This window comes from Rhinoderma darwinii, chromosome 5 (assembly GCF_050947455.1).
Source record: "Rhinoderma darwinii isolate aRhiDar2 chromosome 5, aRhiDar2.hap1, whole genome shotgun sequence".
NCBI lineage: Eukaryota > Metazoa > Chordata > Amphibia > Anura > Rhinodermatidae > Rhinoderma > Rhinoderma darwinii.
The window spans coordinates 9,610,456-9,634,453 of NC_134691.1; the positions used below are offsets into that span (position 1 = coordinate 9,610,456).

Here is a 23,998-nt window from a genome sequence, read left to right on the forward strand (position 1 = left end):
CAGCCCCTATAGCTACACCGCTAGTGCTTCTTACCATCAAAAATTCTTATCATGGCCAATGAAGGCAAGGGTCCAACAAGATATCTTGAGTATAGAGGGAACAAGATGTGCCTAGAGCACATTGAAACCAATTTCCCAATTGCTAAACAGTGTGGTTAAAATATAACTTTTATTATTTTGCTATTAAAGATGTCCATGGGGACATAACACTCAGCACAAACGGTTAAAATTAGTAGCCAATATTGCTTCAGCACACGCTCTGTATTCACTCGGTCTGCATGTGTTGCCAGACGGAGTGTAAAATACTCAGTTGCCAAGTCTCGTGTCAGCAGCTGCAGACTGCCGAGCTATAGTGGATACGATATGGTATGCGTGCTCAGAATTGCCAAGCAGGTTAGGCTTTTTAAAATAATAGATTTAGCCCCCCCGACATGTTTCACTGTCAACACAGCGTCCTCAGGGGATCAAAACGGGGCTAGTGAGCGCGCGTGTAGATTGTCAGTCCCTTTAAAAGTTTGCAATTATCCTCACACAGGGTTCACCTGTGTAAGAACCAATTGGAGCTCAGTACAGAGACCGAGCCTCCACAGTGAGAGATTGACACATGTATTGGCCAATATGTGAGCCGTATGTGTGACCAATAGGGCTGTGTTAAGTGCGCATGGGCACTAGCAGCACGGCTGGACTTAGTAAATTTTCTTGCTTTGACACTGTTTTCGGCGCCTGCGTACAAGAGGCACCGATGATCTTAGTCGATTTTCAAGATTGGTAGCTGCATGTGCGCATGTCTAGGCACTTAGAAAAAAGAGATCACTAGATGAATCTCTGTAATAGAGATATACCATCCAGTTTGACCACTATAAGGAAGTATAAATAGCCTACCAGGATGCAGATCACGTTTACAGGTAACATGACCACAGACAGGCTTGGTTGAACGTCCAGAGATGACTTGGACAGTATCTGAAATAGGGGTCTGAGTGTGTTAGGAACACAATGGTACCGTATTCGCAGTCATATTTAACTAAGTACTCCGAAGTTTTAGTGCGCATGTCTAGGCACTTAGTGAATGCATCAGCAGGGAGTTCTCCTACCGATGGGGTACGTATTATAATAAATGCATATATTTTCTATATTACAAGTCCACCTATACTTCCACAAGGAATACGGCTCAGCCTCACTGTATTGGTTCAAGTAAAGGAAAGAGGGGAGAAGACCACAGGGACGGACAATTAGTCCAATGGACATAATAGACTACTTGAATAGTCAATGTAGAAATATATTGTCTCTTTTTTCAATGAAGATAAGCATTGGTCTTAATGACCAGATGACAGCTGTCAATATATATATATATATATATATATATATATATACATATGTATACCAATTGGTGATCTGCATCCTGGTAGGCTATTTATACTTCCTTATAGTGGTCAAACTGGATGGTATATCTCTATTACAGAGATTCATCTAGTGATCTCTTTTTTCTAAGTGCCTAGACATGCGCACATGCAGCTACCAATCTTGAAAATCGACTAAGATCATCGGTGCCTCTTGTACGCAGGCGCCGAAAACAGTGTCAAAGCAAGAAAATTTACTAAGTCCAGCCGTGCTGCTAGTGCCCATGCGCACTTAACACAGCCCTATTGGTCACACATACGGCTCACATATTGGCCAATACATGTGTCAATCTCTCACTGTGGAGGCTCGGTCTCTGTACTGAGCTCCAATTGGTTCTTACACAGGTGAACCCTGTGTGAGGATAATCGCAAACTTTTAAAGGGACTGACAATCTACACGCGCGCTCACTAGCCCCGTTTTGATCCCCTGAGGACGCTGTGTTGACAGTGAAACATGTCGGGGGGGCTAAATCTATTATTTTAAAAAGCCTAACCTGCTTGGCAATTCTGAGCACGCATACCATATCGTATCCACTATAGCTCGGCAGTCTGCAGCTGCTGACACGAGACTTGGCAACTGAGTATTTTACACTCCGTCTGGCAACACATGCAGACCGAGTGAATACAGAGCGTGTGCTGAAGCAATATTGGCTACTAATTTTAACCGTTTGTGCTGAGTGTTATGTCCCCATGGACATCTTTAATAGCAAAATAATAAAAGTTATATTTTAACCACACTGTTTAGCAATTGGGAAATTGGTTTCAATGTGCTCTAGGCACATCTTGTTCCCTCTATACTCAACATATACCTGCCAATTGCTAGGGTCTCCTAGTATCTGTTCAACAAGATATCTTGGCCCCTAAAGCAGGGCACATAATAGGTATATACAGCATATTATCGGACAGTTTTGTCATACAATATTATCATCCACAAATTGGATGGGGGAATTATAAATCATTTACAGCCCAAAAAGTTTTTTCTGGCGACTTTTCACTAAAAATAAAGTGAGGGAATTGGCTGAAATTGCAGCACAAATCTACAGCGGCTCATAGTCCGGCCCCTAATTTCCAGGTCGGTTAACCAAATAAATGGAGGAAGTCCTACAAATCTCCTTCTCCGTTCTTCACTGAGCCATTTTTAGTTCCTTTTTGCTTATCATAAAGACTTAAAAGTCCGGCAGGGCTTCATAGGAGACTGTCAGAATCATGATATACTGCAATACATTAGTATTGCAGTATATCATGCAAGCGAACCAATGATCGCTGCTTCAAATCCCCTAGAGGGACTAATAAAAAAAGTAAAAGACAGTTAAATAAAGGTTTTTTTTTATGGTCCAAAAAAAATAAAATTATTAAAAGTTAAAAAAAAAACCTTTTTCAAATTTTTTCCCTTAATCAATGTTTAAAAAAAAATAAAAAAGTTAACATAACTGCTATAGCCGCGTCCGTAAGAGTCTGATCTATCACAATTTAGTGTTGTTTAACCCGCTGGGTGACTGCAGTAAAAAAAATAAATATGTATATAAAACTGGTAAAAATGAAATAAGAAGTGATCAAAAAGTCACCAAGAGTGAAAACTACAGCTCGCCCCGCAAAATGTAAGCCCTCACATCGCTAAATTGGTGGAAAAATGCAAAAGTTATGGCTCTCAGAAGATGGCGACAAAAGATTTTTTTAAAATTTAGCAAATAGTTACATTTTTTAAAAGTGGTAAAACATAAAACAAAACATATAAATTTGGTATCGCTGTAATCGTATCAACCTGTAGAATATGGTGAATGTCGTTTTTACCGCCTGATGGATGCCGTAAAAACAAAACCCCCAAAAAAATGGCGTAATCGTTGTTTTTGCCCATTTCACCCCACAAATACGTTTTCTTCAGCTTCACAGTACATTATGCGGTACAATAAATGGTGCCATGAAAAACTACAACTTGTCCCGCAAAAAACAAGCCCCCATATACAGGGGCATAACTAGGAAAGACTGGGCCCCATAGCAAACTTTTGACTGGGGACCCCCCTCCACTGGGTATCACACAACCCCCCCCTTGTAGATAGTGCCTCCCTATAGATTCTACCACACAGCGCCCGCCTATAGATAGCACCATACACAGCCCCTGTAGATAACGCCATACACAGCATCCTGTAGATAACACCATACAGCCCCCCTGTAGATAACACCATACAGCCCCCCTGTAGATAACGCCATACAGCCCCCCGTAGATAACGCCATACAGCCCCCCTCTAGATAACGCCATACAGCCCCCCTGTAGATAAGGCTATACAGCCCCCCTCTAGATAATGCCATACAGCCCCCCTGTAGATAATGCCATACAGCCCCCCATGTAAATAACGCCATACAGCCCCCTGTAGATAATGCCATACAGCCCCCTGTAGATAACGCCAGACAGACCCCCCTGTAAATAACGCCATACAGACACCACCTGTAGATAACGCCATACAGCCCCCCCTGTAGATAACGCCATACAGACCCCCCCTGTAGATAACGCCATACAGACCCCCCCTGTAGATAACACCATACAGACACGCCCTGTAGATAACACCATACAGCCCCCCTGTAGATAACGTCTTACAGCCCCAAATCCCCCCTGTAGATTACTCCATACAGCCCCCCTGTAGATAATGCCATACAGCCCCCCCTGTAGATAACGCCATACAGCCCCCCTGTAGATTATGCCATACAGACCCCTATAGATAACATCTTACAGCCCCAAATCCCCCTGTAGATAACGCCATACAGCCCCCCTGTAGATAATGCCATACAGCCCCCCCTGTAGATAATGACATACAGCCTCCCCTGTAGATAACACCATACAGACCCCCCTGTAGGTAACGCCATACAGACACCCCCTGTAGATAACGCCATACAGACACCCCCTGTAGATAACGCCATTCAGCCCCCCTGTAGATAACGCCATACAGACCCCCTGTATATAATATCATACAGCGTCCCCCCTGTAGATAACGGCATACAGACCCCCTGTAGATAACGCCATACACAACTCCCTGTAGATAACGCCATACAGACCCCCCTGTAGATAACGCCATACAGCCCCCTGTAGATAACACCATACAGACCCCCCCTGTAGATAACGCCATACAGACCCCCCTGTAGATAACGCAATACAGACCCCCTGTAGATAACGCCATACAGACCCCCCTGTAGATAACGCCATACAGACCCCCCTGTAGATAACGCCATACAGATAACGCCATACAGCCCCCTCTAGATAACGCCATACAGCCCCCCTGTAGATAACGCTATACAGCCCCCCTCTAGATAATGCCATACAGCCCCCCCATGTAAATAACGCCATACAGCCCCCTGTAGATAATGCCATATAGCCCCCCTGTAGATAACGCTATACAGCCCCCCTGTAGATAATGCCATACAGCCCCCCCATGTAAATAATGCCATACAGCCCCCTGTAGATAATGCCATACAGCCCCCTGTAGATAACGCCAGACAGACCCCCCTGTAAATAACGCCATACAGACACCCCCTGTAGATAACGCCATACAGCCCCCTGTAGATAACGCCATACAGCCCCCTGTAGATAACGCCAGACAGACCCCCCTGTAGATAACGCCATACAGACCCCCCTGTAGATAACACCATACAGAGTCCCCCCTGTAGATAACGCCATACAGACTCCCCCTGTAGATAACACCATACAGAACCCCCTTGTAGATAACACCATACAGCCCCCCTGTAGATAACGTCTTACAGCCCCAAATCCCCCCTGTAGATTACTCCATACAGCCCCCCTGTAGATAATGCCATACAGCCCCCCCTGTAGATAACGCCATACAGCCCCCCTGTAGATTATGCCATACAGACCCCTATAGATAACACCATACAGCCCCCTGTAGATAACATCTTACAGCCCCAAATCCCCCTGTAGATAACGCCATACAGCCCCCCCTGTAGATAATAAAGGATAGAAAAAAGGGGGGACCGATGCAAGGCGCTGCTAATATCAATATCGATGTTTATTAAGTGGTAGGCTACGCGTTTCGACGCAGGAATTGCGTCTTCCTCAGGCCATGAACATACACAAATGAACATCTCCCATATATATACACATGTCAGTAATCAAAAACCGACCAATCACAGGAGGAAATGGGGAGGGGACACAGGGAGTTTGCTACAAGGAATACAACAAAAAGCAAACACGAATGATTGAAGAAATATGCGTCAATTGGATAAAAGAGCAATAAGGTAGTTACATTTAACATAATTACATTTAACATATAGGAAAAAGTGACAGAACATAATAATATAATCCCAATTTATAAGATATATAAAATGTTTGATATACAAGCCGTATTGATGACAACAAAAAAGCCGGCAATTAGGGTTAGCGGTGAGTTAAAATACTATATAATTCTCAAAAGGGCAGAAAAATTTCTAAGTCTATAAAAAACGAAAATAACATTTAATAATTAAATCTGATGATACTGCATAAAAATTGCGATAATATAACTATTCATAAATTCATAGGAGACTAGAATACTAATCACCGCAAAGAAGGAAAGATCAGTGGCGTCTTCGTAGTCATAACAACAACACTATTATGCTGATACATCGGTACGCGAGTACCATGTTAGATGAGTAACAAAATGTATATAAAATACAAATTAAGCAAAGTATCACTATGCCTATAAAAAAAAAAAAAAAAAAAAATTTTTTATATTTTTCCGAAAAAACGTCACGAATTATTGACTCGAAAATCGTAAAAAGGTGATCAAGCATTCAAAACTAGAATAAAATCTATATTCAATGGAACATCAGAACCAATAAAAAATATGTATGTATAAAACTATAATTCATAATAAAAAATTCCAAGCCAATCTAAAAAAAACAATTACTATAATACTCTCGTAAACCAAAGGAAGAATGACATCTAAGATGATCTGATGCCACAATTACACATTAATTATATGTTGTATTAATATTAATAATATGTTATATCAATACCAATAATAACATTAATAACATGGGTTTGCAACCCAAAATATGAAGCAATATATATATTACAGGGAATATGGACGATATCACTGTAATGACAAAAGAAACTATACTGTTTTATAAACGTTTTATCGACGATTTGTTTTTTGTATGGAATGGTGATGAGGCTTCTGCTATCTCCTTTATTGAATTTTTAAATACAAATTCCTATGGTTTGAATTTTACGCACACATATTCGGAAGACTCAATTGATTTTCTAGATCTAACTATCTGTAGAAATGGTGACACATTCACAACCAGAACACATTTCAAGACGGTGGATGTAAATAGCTATCTGGATTTTACAAGTGCCCACTATCCACCGTGGCTCCGGAATGTCCCCTTCGGACAATTTCGGAGAATTAGGAAAAACTGCTCCAATCCGGTTGATTTTAAAAATGAATGTTTGATTTTAAGGAAAAGATTTAGGGAGAAACATTTCCCGATTAGTCTTATTGAAGGAGCACAATCCAGAGCAACAGAAATGACTCAAGAAGAATGTGTAAAAGTAGTGGATAAGAAAGTTGATCATTTTGATTACAAATATAATTTTATTACAACATTTAATGCTGGGAGTAAATCGATTAGGTCAATTCTGTGTAAGCATTGGCACATCCTTTGTAACGATCCGGTACTTAAGGGGTTACTCCCCCCTTTACCTAAGGTCACTTTTAGAAGGTCTAAGACTCTTAAAAATTTATTGGCCCCAAGTAAATTGCAAAACCAAGGAAATCTAAGCATCTCAAGGCTACAGCCATCAATATTAGGCTCATTTCGTTGTGGTTTGCCCAGGTGTATGTGCTGTTCCAACATTACACATAAGGTCACCAATTTTACGTCTATAGTAACATCAGAATCATTTGGCATAAAAAGTTTACTAAATTGTGGCAGTGAATATGTCGTTTATCTGCTACAATGTACTTGTAAATTACAGTATATAGGACGTACTACCCAAACCCTACGTAAAAGGATCAATAATCATAGGTCAAATGTTAGCAGAGGTTTTTCTAAACACAGTGTATCTCGACATTGCCTATATAGACATAACTGCAATTTCGACTGTATAAGCATTACTCCCATTGAGCAAATACCTGCAGACTATACTAATAGATTCTTATGTTTAAAACAGCGTGAGAATTATTGGATCTATAAATTGTGTACACTTCACCCTGAAGGTTTGAATGATATTAGTGAGACCTCTTTAGATTAGTTCTGATTCTTTAATAGTTTTGTCTCCCGTATATACATATAACCAGTAATTGCCCTCGTAGATACTAAAAAACATACAAAAAAAGTCACATATCCAATATAGGTTTATTATATTATATTTTATTCTAACATCAGGCGTATTTCTCATAAACAGATGTTCTGTTATATAATGGTTTCTTTTGTCATTACAGTGATATCGTCCATATTCCCTGTAATATATATATTGCTTCATATTTTGGGTTGCAAACCCATGTTATTAATGTTATTATTGGTATTGATATAACATATTATTAATATTAATACAACATATAATTAATGTGTAATTGTGGCATCAGATCATCTTAGATGTCATTCTTCCTTTGGTTTACGAGAGTATTATAGTAATTGTTTTTTTTAGATTGGCTTGGAATTTTTTATTATGAATTATAGTTTTATACATACATATTTTTTATTGGTTCTGATGTTCCATTGAATATAGATTTTATTCTAGTTTTAAATGCTTGATCACCTTTTTACGATTTTCGAGTCAATAATTCGTGACGTTTTTTCGGAAAAATATAAAAAATTTTTTTTTTTTTTTTTTTATAGGCATAGTGATACTTTGCTTAATTTGTATTTTATATACATTTTGTTACTCATCTAACATGGTACTCGCGTACCGATGTATCAGCATAATAGTGTTGTTGTTATGACTACGAAGACGCCACTGATCTTTCCTTCTTTGCGGTGATTAGTATTCTAGTCTCCTATGAATTTATGAATAGTTATATTATCGCAATTTTTATGCAGTATCATCAGATTTAATTATTAAATGTTATTTTCGTTTTTTATAGACTTAGAAATTTTTCTGCCCTTTTGAGAATTATATAGTATTTTAACTCACCGCTAACCCTAATTGCCGGCTTTTTTGTTGTCATCAATACGGCTTGTATATCAAACATTTTATATATCTTATAAATTGGGATTATATTATTATGTTCTGTCACTTTTTCCTATATGTTAAATGTAATTATGTTAAATGTAACTACCTTATTGCTCTTTTATCCAATTGACGCATATTTCTTCAATCATTCGTGTTTGCTTTTTGTTGTATTCCTTGTAGCAAACTCCCTGTGTCCCCTCCCCATTTCCTCCTGTGATTGGTCGGTTTTTGATTACTGACATGTGTATATATATGGGAGATGTTCATTTGTGTATGTTCATGGCCTGAGGAAGACGCAATTCCTGCGTCGAAACGCGTAGCCTACCACTTAATAAACATCGATATTGATATTAGCAGCGCCTTGCATCGGTCCCCCCTTTTTTCTATCCTTTACTTTCAATTGACGGTGAATTCACGCTCACCGGCCCTTGGACCTTGGCAGCAGCTACAGATCGCACCTGGCTGGACACACCCTGGGTGTGTCTCCTGACCTCGGATCTCCATAGCAGTGTGCTCCCTGGAGATCGTTTCACACCATCCAACAGTGTTATGCCTGGTCAGCATAACCCGACTAGGTGAGTGCAAATCACCTTAGCATTTATTGTCTGTTTTTGACCTCCGGATAATTGCACTATGTGGCGCCGTGTGTTTTTTCTTCTCTTCTAGTACCCTGTAGATAATGACATACAGCCTCCCCTGTAGATAACACCATACAGACCCCCCTGTAGGTAACGCCATACAGACACCCCCTGTAGATAACGCCATACAGACACCCCCTGTAGATAACGCCATTCAGCCCCCCTGTAGATAACGCCATACAGACCCCCTGTATAGAATATCATACAGCCCCCCCTGTAGATAACAGCATACAGACCCCCTGTAGATAACGCCATACAGACCTCCCTGTAGATAACGCCATACAGACCCCCCTGTAAATAACACCATACAGACCCCCCTGTAGATAACGCCATACAGCCCCCCTGTAGATAACACCATACAGACCCCCCCTGTAGATAACACCATACAGAACCCCCCCTGTAGATAACGCCATACAGACCCCCCTGTAGATAACGCAATACAGACCCCCCTGTAGATAACGCCATACAGACCCCCTGTAGATAACGTCATACAGACCCCCCTGTAGATAACGCCATACAGACCCCCCTGTAAATAACACCATACAGACCCCCCTGTAGATAACGCCATACAGCCCCCCTGTAGATAACACCATACAGACCCCCCCTGTAGATAACACCATACAGAACCCCCCCTGTAGATAACGCCATACAGACCCCCCTGTAGATAACGCAATACAGACCCCCCTGTAGATAACGCCATACAGACCCCCTGTAGATAACGCCATACAGAACCCCCCTGTAGATAACGCCATACAGACCCCCCTGAAGATAACGCCATATAGCCCCCCCCCCCAAAAAAAACGGCCTATAGTTTGTGCTACAGAATACATGCATCCCCTATCCACAGGATAGGGGATACGTGTGTGATCGCTGGCAGTGATAGACACAAACCTCAAACTTCCGGCGTCTGCGCAGCTCGATAAAAATGAAAGGAGCGCTGGTCACGCATGCGCACAAGCGCGACCGGTGCGCAAGTCATTTCTATGGAGCTGCAGAAAGACCCCGGAAGTCCGAGGTTTGTCATGGAGAGCTTCGGACGACTTTCGGTCCCCTGTTCTCCTTATCGCTGGGCGTCACACATGCATCCCCTATCCTGTGGATAGGGGATGCATGTCTTTTGCAGGAACAACCCCTCCAGTGGCATCGCGCTGTAGCAGCCATAGCAGCTGCTAGCGGAGCCTCCGACCATGGGGGGGGGGCGTGCCGACGGGTGGCACGGGCCCCCTCATGCTGCCGGCCCCGCAGCAGCCGCTACGGCTGCTATAGCGGTAGTTACGCCACTGCCCATATGGCTATATAGACGGAAATATTAAAAAAATATAGCTTTTGGAAGGTGGGGAGGAAAAAACAAAAGTGAAAATCCAAAAAGGGCTGTAAAGGGATCTGTCACTATTTTATTAATTCCCTATCTCCTAACTAATCGTAGAGGCGCTATGACGCTAATAACTACAGTGTGGATTTTTTTTTTTTTTAAATCGTTTATTATTTGCAAAGTTATGAAAAATTTTCTAAATATGCTAATTTGGCTCATGGGAGGTGACTGTCTCTTTTCACTCTGGGCGGTGCAATGTTTTCTGTATGACGCTGTCCAATCAGCATCATACAGATCTCTTCCCAGGCCAGCAACACAGCGTGATCATATAGTATACGGCTTCCATTCCCAACTGTGTTTTAAACTGGTGATATCTCCTGGTTGTGTCACAGCTAGAACTGTGATCCTGGTGCCATATAAAAGATTGGAATCTCATCTTTCATATGACACTAGAACCGTTCCACAGCCCGATACATGGCTATTTGAAGTGATCCACCTTCACTCCAGCCTCAGTCTCTCACACTGTGTGAAGCAGCTTCATGTTAGGTAGCTCCACCTCAGGAGTATCGCTAGTGGTGACACCCACTTGGCTAGTCTAGGTTAATTTACATATGTAGAAAAAAGCTCAGAACTTTTAAAATAATAAATGTTTTAGGGCACAATTTTCACTATTATTACCAGTGTGACAGCGCCTATTACATTAGCGAGGAGATTGGGCATTACTAAACTAGTGACAGAGCCTCTTTTATATGCACTCTGTAGATCTAGTAATAACACAGGTGTAAAATGTCTCCAGGTTGTCATCTGCAATAAAATGACGGCATGTAGCAATATAGCAAAAAATGTAAAATAAACATTACATTCCCCAGTTACGTTCTATCTCCAAGATCTTGACTTTTCGAATGGATAACATTTTTATTCTGACCTTGAGCACTATGTAGAATCTCAAGTCGAATGGATAATTAGAAAAAACGAAACCCTGATAGTCTAGCAAAAGCTACAGTGGTTAACTTCTACGCTGAATCGGAGATACCCTAGAGTCAGATGTATATTTTTTTAATTAAGTAGCAGGGAGCTGGTTCATTACACTTCCAGATATTCTGCATGCGTGACACCAAGCTGGAAGAAGCGCAAAGACTCCACTTGATAACAATGCGTGAATGTCAATGAAGGATATGCAAAATTATGCCAATATGATGCCCTTAACCATAAAACATTAATGTAGGAGTCCCACAGATGAGGAATGGCAAGAAGGGACCAAGCCTACTGGAAAGAAAACCTTCAAACCTGAATTTTTAATCTTTGGTCCACCTGCTCAGGACATTAATGTTGCGTCATTATTTGCTTGGAGATATCACTCAATGAATACACTTACCACATGCATATGAAGCAGAGCTGATGAGGATATACTCCTCTGAGTATGTTATGGTTTATGTATCTGGAGCAAATCTTGCAGATAATAATAACAATTGCAGGTGACCAGGGCAGATCTAGCAGATAAAAATTACATTTACAGGTGACCAGGGCAGATCCAGCCTATAATAATAACACCTACAGGTGACCGGGACAGATATAGCAGATAATAATAACACTTACAGGTGACCAGGGCAGATCTAGCCTATAATAATAACAACAACACCTACAGGTGACCGGGACAGATATAGCAGATAATAATAACACTTACAGGTGACCGGGGCAGATCTAGCCTATAATAATAACACTTTGTTAGGGATCTGCCAGGTACTTCATCTAGGTATACTCCTGGGATTAATCAATCCACACCTGAGGCCAGACCTGTTCGACTGACACCATCTCCCACCAACCAGGGTGGCAGGCTCAGGAGTGGGAGAGCCTATCGCGGCCTGGTCTGTCGGAGTTAGCTCCGCCCCCTGTCCTTTATTACCTGCCCTGTTCTCTCCCTCAGTGCTTGTAATTCTTTTGGATTCCTGGCCCCACTGCTGCTTGCTCCAGCCTGCTTCTGCCGTGCTTCTGCCTTGCTGCAGTTCTGCTTGACCTGCTTTGCTTTGCCCCTGGCTTGCTTCTGTCTCCTTGCCCGCTTGGGTGTACTCACTTCGTCCTGGTCCTGACTGTCCGTTCGCCGCTCCGTTTCCTCGTGGCGTTCCGTGGCTACTGCCCCTTCCCTTGCATGTTCCCTGTTTGTTTTCCTGTGCACTTAGACAGCGTAGGGACCGCCGCCCAGTTGTACCTCGTCGCCTAGGGCGAGTCGTTGCAAGTAGGCAGGGACAGGGCGGTGGGTAGATTAGGGCTCACTTTCCCTTCACCTCCTTCCGGCCATTACATAATTACAAGCCCTTACCTAGTCTACCATTTCTCCTACGCTGACGCTATCATGGACCCCCTTGAGACCCTGGCCCAGCAGATGCAGGGCCTCTCCCTACAGGTCCAGGCCCTGGCCCAAAGGGTCAATCAGGGTGACGCTGCTTTAGTAGTACCCCTCACCTCACCTCTAGAACCCGACCTCAAGTTACCTGACCGGTTCTCAGGGGACCGTAAGACGTTTCTCTCCTTCCGGGAGAGTTGCAGACTGTATTTCCGCCTAAAGCCCCACTCCTCAGGTTCCGAGAACCAGCGGGTGGGTATCATCATATCCCGACTCCAGGAAGGGCCCCAAGAGTGGGCCTTCTCCTTGGCTCCTGACGCCCCTGAACTTTCCTCTGTTGATCGTTTTTTCTCTGCCCTCGGACTCATTTACGACGAGACTGACAGGACTGCCTTAGCCGAGAGTCAGCTGGTGACCTTACGTCAGGGTAGGAGACCGGTTGAGGAATACTGTTCTGATTTTAGGAAGTGGTGCGTAGCTTCTCAGTGGAACTAAGGTGCCAGTTTAGGTTAGGATTATCTGACGCCCTGAAGGATCTGCTGGTTAGCTACCCCTCGTCTGACTCCCTTGACCAGGTTATGGCCCTAGCAGTACGACTTGACCGACGTCTCAGGGAACGTCAGCTAGAACGCTTCAGTGTGCTCCCCTCTGACTTTTCTGCGATCCCCCCCGAGGTCCCGTCTCCTCGCCCCTCCACGGAGGACTCGGAGGTACCTATGCAACTCGGGGCCTCCATGTCCCCTCGACAACGTAGGGAGTTTCGCAGAATGAATGGTCTCTGCTTCTACTGTGGGGACGACAAGCATCTACTGAACACCTGTCCCAGGCGCAAGAATAAGAAGCCGGAAAACTTCCGCGCCTAAGTGATCATCGGGGAGGTCACTTGGGCGCACAGGTATTTCCCGTTAATGTGAAACGCAATAAAATTTTGCTTCCCTTTCAGGTCTCGTTTGCTGGCCGGGCTGCCACGGGCAGTGCTTTCGTGGATTCAGGGTCATCTGCTAATATCATGTCTGCGGAATTTGCTATGTCGCTAAAGATGCCTTGTATTGATTTACCTTATCCTATCCCTGTAGTAGGAATCGACTCAACTCCCCTTGCTAATGGTTATTTTACTCAGCATACTCCTGTTTTTGAACTCCTTGTTGGCTCCATGCATTTGGAGCAGTGCTCTGTACTGTTGATGCAGGGATTATCGTCTGATCTGGTATTAGGTCTTCCCTGGTTGCAGTTGCATAATCCCACGTTTGATTGGAATACTGGGGATCTCACCAAATGGGGTAATGAATGTCTTATGTCATGTCTTTCTGTTAACTCTATTTCTCCCCGGGAGGAGGTAAACACGCTTCCTGAGTTTGTTCAGGACTTCGCCGATGTGTTTTCTAAGGAGGCCTCCGAGGTGTTGCCCCCCCATAGAGATTACGATTGCGCTATCGATTTGGTGCCTGGTGCCAAGCTTCCTAAGGGTAGGATATTTAATCTTTCATGTCCTGAACGTGAAGCCATGAGGGTGTATATCCAAGAATGCCTGGCCAAGGGTTTCATTCGCCCCTCGACTTCTCCTGTAGGTGCTGGCTTCTTCTTCGTGGGGAAGAAGGATGGTGGTCTTAGGCCGTGCATTGATTATCGTAACCTGAATAAGGTCACCGTAAGGAACCAGTACCCACTTCCTTTGATTCCGGATCTTTTTAATCAGGTTCAGGGAGCCCAATGGTTTTCTAAGTTCGATCTACGGGGGGCATATAACCTTATCCGCATCAAAGAGGGGGATGAGTGGAAAACTGCGTTCAACACACCCGAGGGTCATTTCGAATACCTGGTCATGCCCTTTGGGTTGTGTAATGCCCCTGCTGTCTTCCAGAATTTTATTAATGAAATCCTGAGAGAGTACCTGGGTAATTTTCTTGTTGTGTACCTTGATGACATACTGGTGTTTTCCAAGGACTGGTCCTCCCACGTGGAGCATGTCAGGAAGGTGCTCCAGGTCCTTCGGGAGAATAATCTGTTTGCTAAGACTGAAAAATGTGTCTTTGGGGTACAGGAGATACCATTTTTAGGGCAAATCCTCACTCCTCATGAATTCCGCATGGACCCTGCCAAGGTTCAGGCTGTGGCGGAATGGGTCCAACCTGCCTCCCTTAAGGCGTTACAGTGTTTTTTAGGGTTCGCCAACTATTACAGGAGATTTTTTGCCAACTTCTCGGTCGTCGCTAAGCCTCTTACGGACCTTACCCGCAAGGGTGCTGATGTCCTCCATTGGCCCCCTGAGGCCGTCCTGGCCTTTGAGACCCTCAAGAAGTGCTTTATCTCGGCCCCCGTGCTGATTCAGCCCAACCAAGAGGAGCCATTTATTGTGGAGGTTGACGCTTCCGAGGTGGGAGTGGGGGCCGTCTTGTCCCAGGGTACCAGCTCCCTCACCCATCTCCGCCCCTGTGCTTACTTCTCTAGGAAGTTTTCGCCCACGGAGAGTAACTATGATATTGGCAACCGCGAACTTCTAGCCATTAAATGGGCTTTTGAGGAGTGGCGGCACTTCCTGGAGGGGGCCAGACACCAGGTAACGGTCCTTACGGATCACAAGAATCTGGTTTTCCTAGAATCGGCCCGGAGGCTTAATCCTAGACAAGCTCGGTGGGCACTATTCTTTACCAGATTTAATTTCTTGGTTACCTATAGGGCTGGGTCCAAGAATATTAAGGCTGATGCTCTGTCACGTCCTGGTCCTGACTGTCCGTTCGCCGCTCCGTTTCCTCGTGGCGTTCCGTGGCTACTGCCCCTTCCCTTGCATGTTCCCTGTTTGTTTTCCTGTGCACTTAGACAGCGTAGGGACCGCCGCCCAGTTGTACCTCGTCGCCTAGGGCGAGTCGTTGCAAGTAGGCAGGGACAGGGCGGTGGGTAGATTAGGGCTCACTTTCCCTTCACCTCCTTCCGGCCATTACACACTTACAGGTGACCGGGGCAGATCAAGCAGATAATAATGACACTTACAGGTGACCGGGGAAGATCTAGCAGATAATAATGACACTTATAGGTGACCGGGACAGATCTGGCAGATAATAATAACACTTACAGGTGACCTGGGCGGATCTAGCAGATAATAATAACACTTACTGGTAACCAGGGCAGATCTAGCAGATAATAATAACACTTACAGGTGACCGGGACAGATCTAGCAGATAATAATAACAATTATAGGTGACCGGGGCAGATCTAGCAGATAATAATAACACTTACAGGTCACTGGGGCAGATCTAGCAGATAATAAGGGTATGTTCACACGGCAACGCCAATTACATCTGAAATTACGGAGCTGTTTTCCGGCGAAAACAGCTCCTGAATTTCAGACGTGTTGACAAGTGCACACGTTTTTTGCGCCATCTTTTACGGACGTAATTGGAGCTGGTTTTCAATAGAGTCAATGAAAAACGGCTCCAATTACATCCTAAGAAGTGACATGCACTTCTTTGAGGCGGGTGTCTTTTTACGCGCCGTCTTTTGACAGCGGCCCGTAAAAAAAAAGCCTGTCTGCACAAAACACCGTAAGACCCATTGAATTCAACGGGCAGATATTTGGAGCCGTTTTTTCGTCCGTAATTAGAAGCGTAAAACGCCTGAATTACGTACGTAAATAGGGCTTGTGAACATACCCTAACACTTACAGGTGACTATAGCAGATGTATCAGATAATAATAACACTTACAGGTGACCGGAGGAAATCTAGTAGATCGAAATTTCAGATGCTAACTTGTGGCAAAAGTGGAATCCTATGAAACGTGTAAATTCACTGCTCTGTTCAGTACCACCCATACTACTACCACCAATGTTTGTCTATAGAGATTTGAATGGGTGTAACTGAAGCACCTGAGCTTAATAATTTGGAGGAGTATCCACATACCATTACTAATATAGTGTAGTTAAAGGGGTTTTCTAGAGATGACAGCTCCTGCCCAAATTTGATGTTATGGAATTCATAAAGGAGGGTCACTCACTTGGGATACTCCTCTACGAGCAAGAAGTCACAAGCCGCTCTGTAAGAACGACTCGCACTGCGGAAGACCGGGCCCATTAATACATGACATTGTCGGGCATGCTGCAGAAATAACCTCATTTAGATGTATGGAAGGGATTTTTCAGGCACAGAAATGTCTCTAAATAATCTGCCTGGTGTGAATATGGACTAATATGGTTCTAAAAGATAATTAGTAAGTAACAGCAGTATCGGAATGTTTCTTCTCCTTTGAGTATTTTATAGTTTATGTATTTTTATATCAGCTACGTACATCTGTTTGACTGAGTGGTGCAGAATTCCTGAGACTTCTACATCATGTTTTCCTCCCCTAATGTGCTATATATGTTATATTATAGTGATTTAACCCCTTAGTGACCAGCCTTTTGTAGGCCCTAATGACCAAGCTATTTTTTACGTTTTTCCATAGTCGCATTCAAAGAGCTATAACTTTTCCGTTAACATAGCTGTATGAGGACTTGTTTTTTTGCGGGATTAGTTGTACTTTTTAATGGCACCATTTTGGGGTACATGTCATTTTTTTTATCAACTTTTATTAACTTTTTTTGGGGGGGGGAATAGAAAAAAAGCCTGAAGTTCCAACATTGTTCTATGCGTTTTTAAATTGACGCCGTTCACTATGCGACGTAAATAACATGTTACTTTTATTCTATGGGTCGGTACGATTACGGCGATACCACATATGTAGAGGTTTTTTTATGTTTTACGACTTTTGCACAATAAAAACACTTTTGAACTAAAATTATTTGTTTTTGCATCGTCGCTTTCCAAGAGCCGTAACTTTTTTATTTTTCTATCAATGTAGTCATTTTTTAGGCTTGTTTTTCCAGGACGAGACGTAGGTTTTGATTGGTACTATTTTGGGGAACATGGGACTTATTGATTAACTTTTATTCTGATTTTTTGGGGGGGCAATGGAAAAAATAGCAATTTCGCCGTTGTTTTTTTGCATTTTTTTTTACGGTGTTCACCTTCCGGTTTTAATTACATATTAACTTTATTGTTTGAGTCATTACGGTCGCGGCGATACCATATATGTGTACTTTTATTTATTTTTTACACTTTTACTAAATAAAACCACTTTTTATGGAAAAAAATGGATTTATTTTTTACAGTAATTTTTATTAATAACTTTTATTTCACACTTATTACTTATTTTTTTTAGTCCCACTAGGGGACTTTACCATGCGATCGCTTCAGATCGCTACAATAATGCTTTGGTAAACTTCGTATACCAGAGCATTATTGCCTGTCAGTGTAAATCTGACAGGCAATCTATTAGGACGTGCCTCCGGCGCGTCCTTAGGCTGGGTTCACACGTGGCGGAATTTCACTTAAATTCCGCTGCGGACACTCCGCAGCGTTAATCCGCAGCGGAGCCATTTGTCCATTGACTTTCACTTTAATTTAGCAGTGTTCGTTTAGACGATGCGTAAAATTCCGCTGCGGAGCATAGGCTGCGGAGCGGAATTTGGTGTCCGCAGCATGCTCTGTCTGTTGCGGAGCAGTGGCGGACTCATGGCGGAATTTCTCCATTGACTTCAATGGAGATTCTAATTTCCGCAATGAAGTCCGCAGCTGTCATGCACATGTTATGTGTGCTGCGGATGCGTCTTGCTTTTTTAACTTGACATTTCTTCATTCTGGCTGGACCTATGTATTTCTAGGTCTACAGCCAGACTGAGGAAGTCAATGGGGCTCCCGTAATGACGGGAGCGTTACTAGGAGACGTCTGTAAATAGTCACTGTCCAGGGTGCTGAAAGAGTTAAGCGATCGGCAGTAACTGTTTCTGCACCCGGGACAGTGACTACCGATCACAATATATAGCAACCTGTAAAAAAATAGAAGTTCATACTTACCGAGAACTCCCTGCTTCTGTCTCCAGTCCGGCCTCCCAGGATGACGTTTCAGTCTAAGTGACGGCTGCAGCCAATCACAGGCCAAGCACAGGCTGCAGCGGTCACATGGACTGGCGCGTCATCCAGGGAGGTCGGGCTGGATGCCGAAAGAGGGACGCGTCACCAAGACAACGGCCGGTAAGTATGAAATTCGTTTACTTTCACTAGGGAAAGTGCTGTCCCTTCTCTCTATCCTGCACTGATAGAGAGAAGGGAAGTACTTTTCCCGCAGTCCGCAGCAGCTAGTCCGCATCAATTTTCTGCACATTTTGTGCAGATCCGCAGCAGAATCTGCAACGCAGATTCTGTGCGGCATTGATGCGGACAGTTGCGGAGGAAATCCGCCACGTGTGGTCATGCCCTAACAGGCATATGTCCAGGGCAGACCTGGGGGCTTTTATCAGGCCCCCGGCTGCCATGACACCCCATCGGAGACCCGCGATTGAATTTGTGGGCCAGCGATGGGTAACAGAGGGAGCCCCCTCCCTCTGTAAACAAGTTATAGGCCGCGGTCGCCATTGACCTCTGCATTTAACGGGTTAAACGGCCGTGATTGAAGTAAACTTCGATTGCAGTCGTTGGAGCAGGAGCCCGGCTGTCATCAGATTTATTTTATTATTATTATTAGCCTGGGCCGTCGTGAAAAGGTGGCGGGCTCGCCTAAGGCCCCTTAGTGACCGCCGTTAAAAGGCTTATTGGTGGTCAATTAGGGGATAAAGTTACCTTATCACCCTTCTGCAAGTCCTTTTATACAAATATTAATTTAAAAGAATCAAAAAATCAAAATATTATTTCGATGAATTGATAAGTACTATGAAAAATGCGGTTGTCACTATTCTATCTTTGCCTCAGGTGAAGAAAAGACTATAATATTTATTTCTAGATTTTCCTTTGACCAATAAAATAACAAATATTTAAAACCATGCGAAGTCCAAAACGATCAGATACAGTAAGGCAAAAATTGTCCCTTACATCTTGTTCAATTGGTCAAAAATTGCCGGTTCTAACTTCAGCCTATTGTCAAATTTGAGAACTATTCTGACAAACAAAATCTATTTTCTATACATAATGTAAGCCTAGAGGAAAAAAAAAAAAAGTTCTAAAGGGGGTGTTCATCTCACTCAGTTTGTTGAGATGGGTAAAATAAAGGAGTCTAGGATAGCTGGCTTTCGTCAATTTGTGGCTATGGGATTGGATTTCTATGGAATGGCAGGTAGTATTGGTAATGGGACCAGTCATTCCCTTATCGATTCCAATACGGGCATTACCCTTAGCCCAGATAGTTTAGGTGAAGCCACTGGACTCGTTACTGGGCCATAAAAGCTCTGCCATAAGTACAGAGCGGGTCAGAGCCTGGGAAAAAAACCACAAGGATAGTGTGGATCGCCTTATCCAAGGAACACCGTACTCCAGGATATGCACTTGTTTATAATTTTTTGACTGCAATAAAGTCAAGCATAGACTTGAAACTTGAATGGTATCTACATTTTCACTGCCAACTGCAATCCCCCCCCCCCCCATACACACAGATCCCGACAATAGTGACTTTTACATATGGTTTAAGCAGGACTTTGTACCTAATGTTTTTTTTTCTTTTTGCAGATGACCCTGGAGCAGATGATCCTGGAGCATATCCTCCATCTGTCTATGATAATATTGTATATAGTCGTATATTCCAGATACTGTATAGGAACGAAGACATTGATATTAATGATGTCATGACTTTCAAGGTGCACTTATTCCTGGATGGAGAGAGGGTTTGTATTCTATGATATCTTTATAGGGGACTAGCAGCTGGCAAAGTAGGTTCAGTTCTGACCAAACCAAATCCATTAATAAGGATAGTAACCTGAATAGTGTAAAAGTCAAACAGGAAATATAGTTTAAATGTCTTATATGATCAATAATATAACTACTATAATACTGCCCCCTATATACAAGAATATAACTACTATAATACTGCTCCCTATATACAAGAATATAACTTCTGTAATACTGCCCCCTATATACAAGTATATAACTACTATAATACTGCTCCTATATACAAGAATATAACTACTATAATACTGCCCCCTATATACAAGAATATAACTACTATAATACTGCTCCTATATACAAGAATATAACTACTATAATACTGCCCCCTATATACAAGAATATAACTACTATAATACTGCCTCCTATATACAAGAATATAACTACTATAATACTGCCCCCTGTATACAAGTATATAACTACTATAATACTGCCCCCTATATACAAGAATATAACTACTATAATACTGCTCCCTATGTACAAGAATATAACTACGATAATACTGCTCCTATATACAAGAATATAACCACTATAATACTGTCCCTACATACAAGAATATAACTACTATAATACTGTTCCTATATACAAGAATATAACTACTATAATACTGTTCCTATATACAAGAATATAACTACTAGAATACTGCCCCTATATACAAGAATACAACTACTATAATACTGCCCCCTATATACAAGACTATAACTACTAGAACACTGCCCCCTACATACAAGAATATAACTACTATAATACTGTTCCTATATACAAGAATATAACTACTAGAATACTGCCCCTATATACAAGAATATAACTACTATAATACTGCCCCTATATACAAGACTATAACTACTAGAACACTGCCCCCTACATACAAGAATATAATTACTATAATACTGCCCCCTACATACAAGAATATAACTACTATACTGCTGCCCCTATATACAAGAATACAACTACTATAATACTGCCCCCTATATACAAGAATATAACTACTATAACACTGTTCCTATATACAAGAATATAACTACTGTAATACTGCCCCCTATATACAAGAATATAACTACTATAATACTGCCCCCTATATACAAGAATATAACTACTATAATACTGCCCCCTATATACAAGAATATAACTACTATAATACTGCTCCTATATACAAGAATATTACTACTATAATACTGCCCCCTATATACAAGAATATAACTACTATAATACTGCTCCTATATACAAGAATATAACTACTATAATACTGCTCCTATATACAAGAATATAACTACTATAATACTGACCCCTACATACAAGAATATAACTACTATAATACTGATCCCTATATACAAGAATATTTCTACTATAATACTGCACCTATATACAAGAATATAACTACTATAAGGCTGGGTTCACACGTGGCGGAATTTCACTTGAATTCCGCTGCGGACACTCCGCAGCGTTAATCCACAGCGGAGCCATTTCTCCATTGACTTCCACTTTAATTTAGAAGTGTTCGTTTAGACGTTGAGTAAAATTCCGCTGCGGAGCATAGGCTGCGGAGCGGAATTTGGTGTCCGCAGCATGCTCTGTCTGTTGCGGAGCAGTGGCGGACTGGTTGCGGACTCATGGCGGAATTTCTCCATTGACTTCAATGGAGATTCTAAATTCCGCAATGAAGTCCGCAGCTGTCATGCACATGTCATGTGTGCTGCGGATGCGTCTTGCTTTTTTAACATGACATTTCTTCATTCTGGCTGGACCTATGTATTTCTAGGTCTACAGCCAGACTGAGGAAGTCAATGGGGCTCCCGGAATTACGGGAGCGTTGCTAGGAGAAGTCAGTAAATAGTCACTGTCCAGGGTGCTGAAAGAGTTAAGCGATAAGCAGTAACTGTTTTTGCACCCTGGACAGTGACTACCGATCCCAATATACAGCAACCTGTAAAAAAATAGAAGTTCATACTTACCGAGAACTCCCTGCTTTTGTCTCCAGTCCGGCTTCCCAGGATGACGTTTCAGTCTAAGTGACGGCTGCAGCCAATCACAGGCTGCAGCGGTCACATGGCCTGCCGCGTCATCCAGGGAGGTCGGGCTGGATGCCGAAAGAGGGACGCGTCACCAAGACAACGGCCGGTAAGTATGAAATTCGTTTACTTTCACTAGGGAAAGTGCTGTCCCTTCTCTCTATCCTGCACTGATAAAGAGAAGGGAAGCACTTTTTCCGCAGTCCGCAGCAGCTAGTCCGCATCAATTTACTGCACATTTTGGGCAGATCCGCAGCGTAATCCGCAACCCGGATTAGGTGCGGCATTGATGCGGACAGTTGCGGAGGAAATCCGCCACGTGGGGGCATGCCCTAATACTGCCCCCTATATACAAGAATATAACTACTATAATACTGCTCCTATAAACAAGAATATAACTACTATAATATTGCTCCTATATATAAGAATATAACTACTATACTACTGCCTCCAATATACAAGAATATAACTACTATAATATTGCTCCTATATACAAGAATATAACTACTATAATACTGCCCCTATATACAAGAATATAACTACTATAATACTGCCCCCTATATACAAGAATATAACTAATATAATACTGCCCCCTATATACAAGAATATAACTACTATAATACTGCCCCCTATATACAAGAATATAACTACTATAATACTGCCCCCTATATACAAGAATATAACTAATATAATACTGCCCCCTATATACAAGAATATAACTACTATAATACTGCCCCTATATACAAGAATATAACTACTATAATACTGCCCCTTATGTACAAGAATATAACTACTATAATATTGCTCCTATATACAAGAATATAACTACTATAATACTGCCCCCTATATACAAGAATATAACTACTATAATACTGGCCCTATATACAAGAATATAACTACTATAATACTGCCCCTTATGTACAAGAATATAACTACTATAATACTGCCCCTATATACAAGAATATAACTACTATAATATTGCTCCTATATACAAGAATATAACTACTATAATTCTGCCCCTATATACAAGAATATAACTACTATAATACTGCCCCTATATCCAAGAATATAACTACTATAATACTGCCGACTATATGTAAGAATATAACTACTATAATACTGCAATATGTACAAGAACATAACTACCATAATACTGCCCCTTATGTACAAGAATATAACTACTAAAATACTGCCCCTATATACAAGAATATAACTTTTATAATACTGTCCCCTATGTACAAGAATATAACTACTATAATTCTGCTCCCTATATACAAGAATATGACTTCTATAATACTGTCCCCTATATACAAGAATATAACTACTATAATACTGCCCCCTATATACAAGAATATAACTACTCTAATACTGCCCCTATATACAAGAATATAACTACTA

The 23,998-nt window shown here is 42.1% G+C and overlaps 1 protein-coding gene across 1 annotated transcript in view; it reads left to right on the top strand.

The window, feature by feature from the left end:
• Window positions 1-23,998, top strand: part of FAM135B (family with sequence similarity 135 member B) — a 173,345-nt gene that overhangs the window by 91,665 nt on the left and 57,682 nt on the right. Inside the window, exon 4 of the mRNA XM_075825702.1 lies at window positions 20,379-20,533. Within this exon, the coding sequence (XP_075681817.1) occupies window positions 20,379-20,533 (155 nt within the window). The remainder of the gene's footprint in view (window positions 1-20,378; window positions 20,534-23,998) is intronic.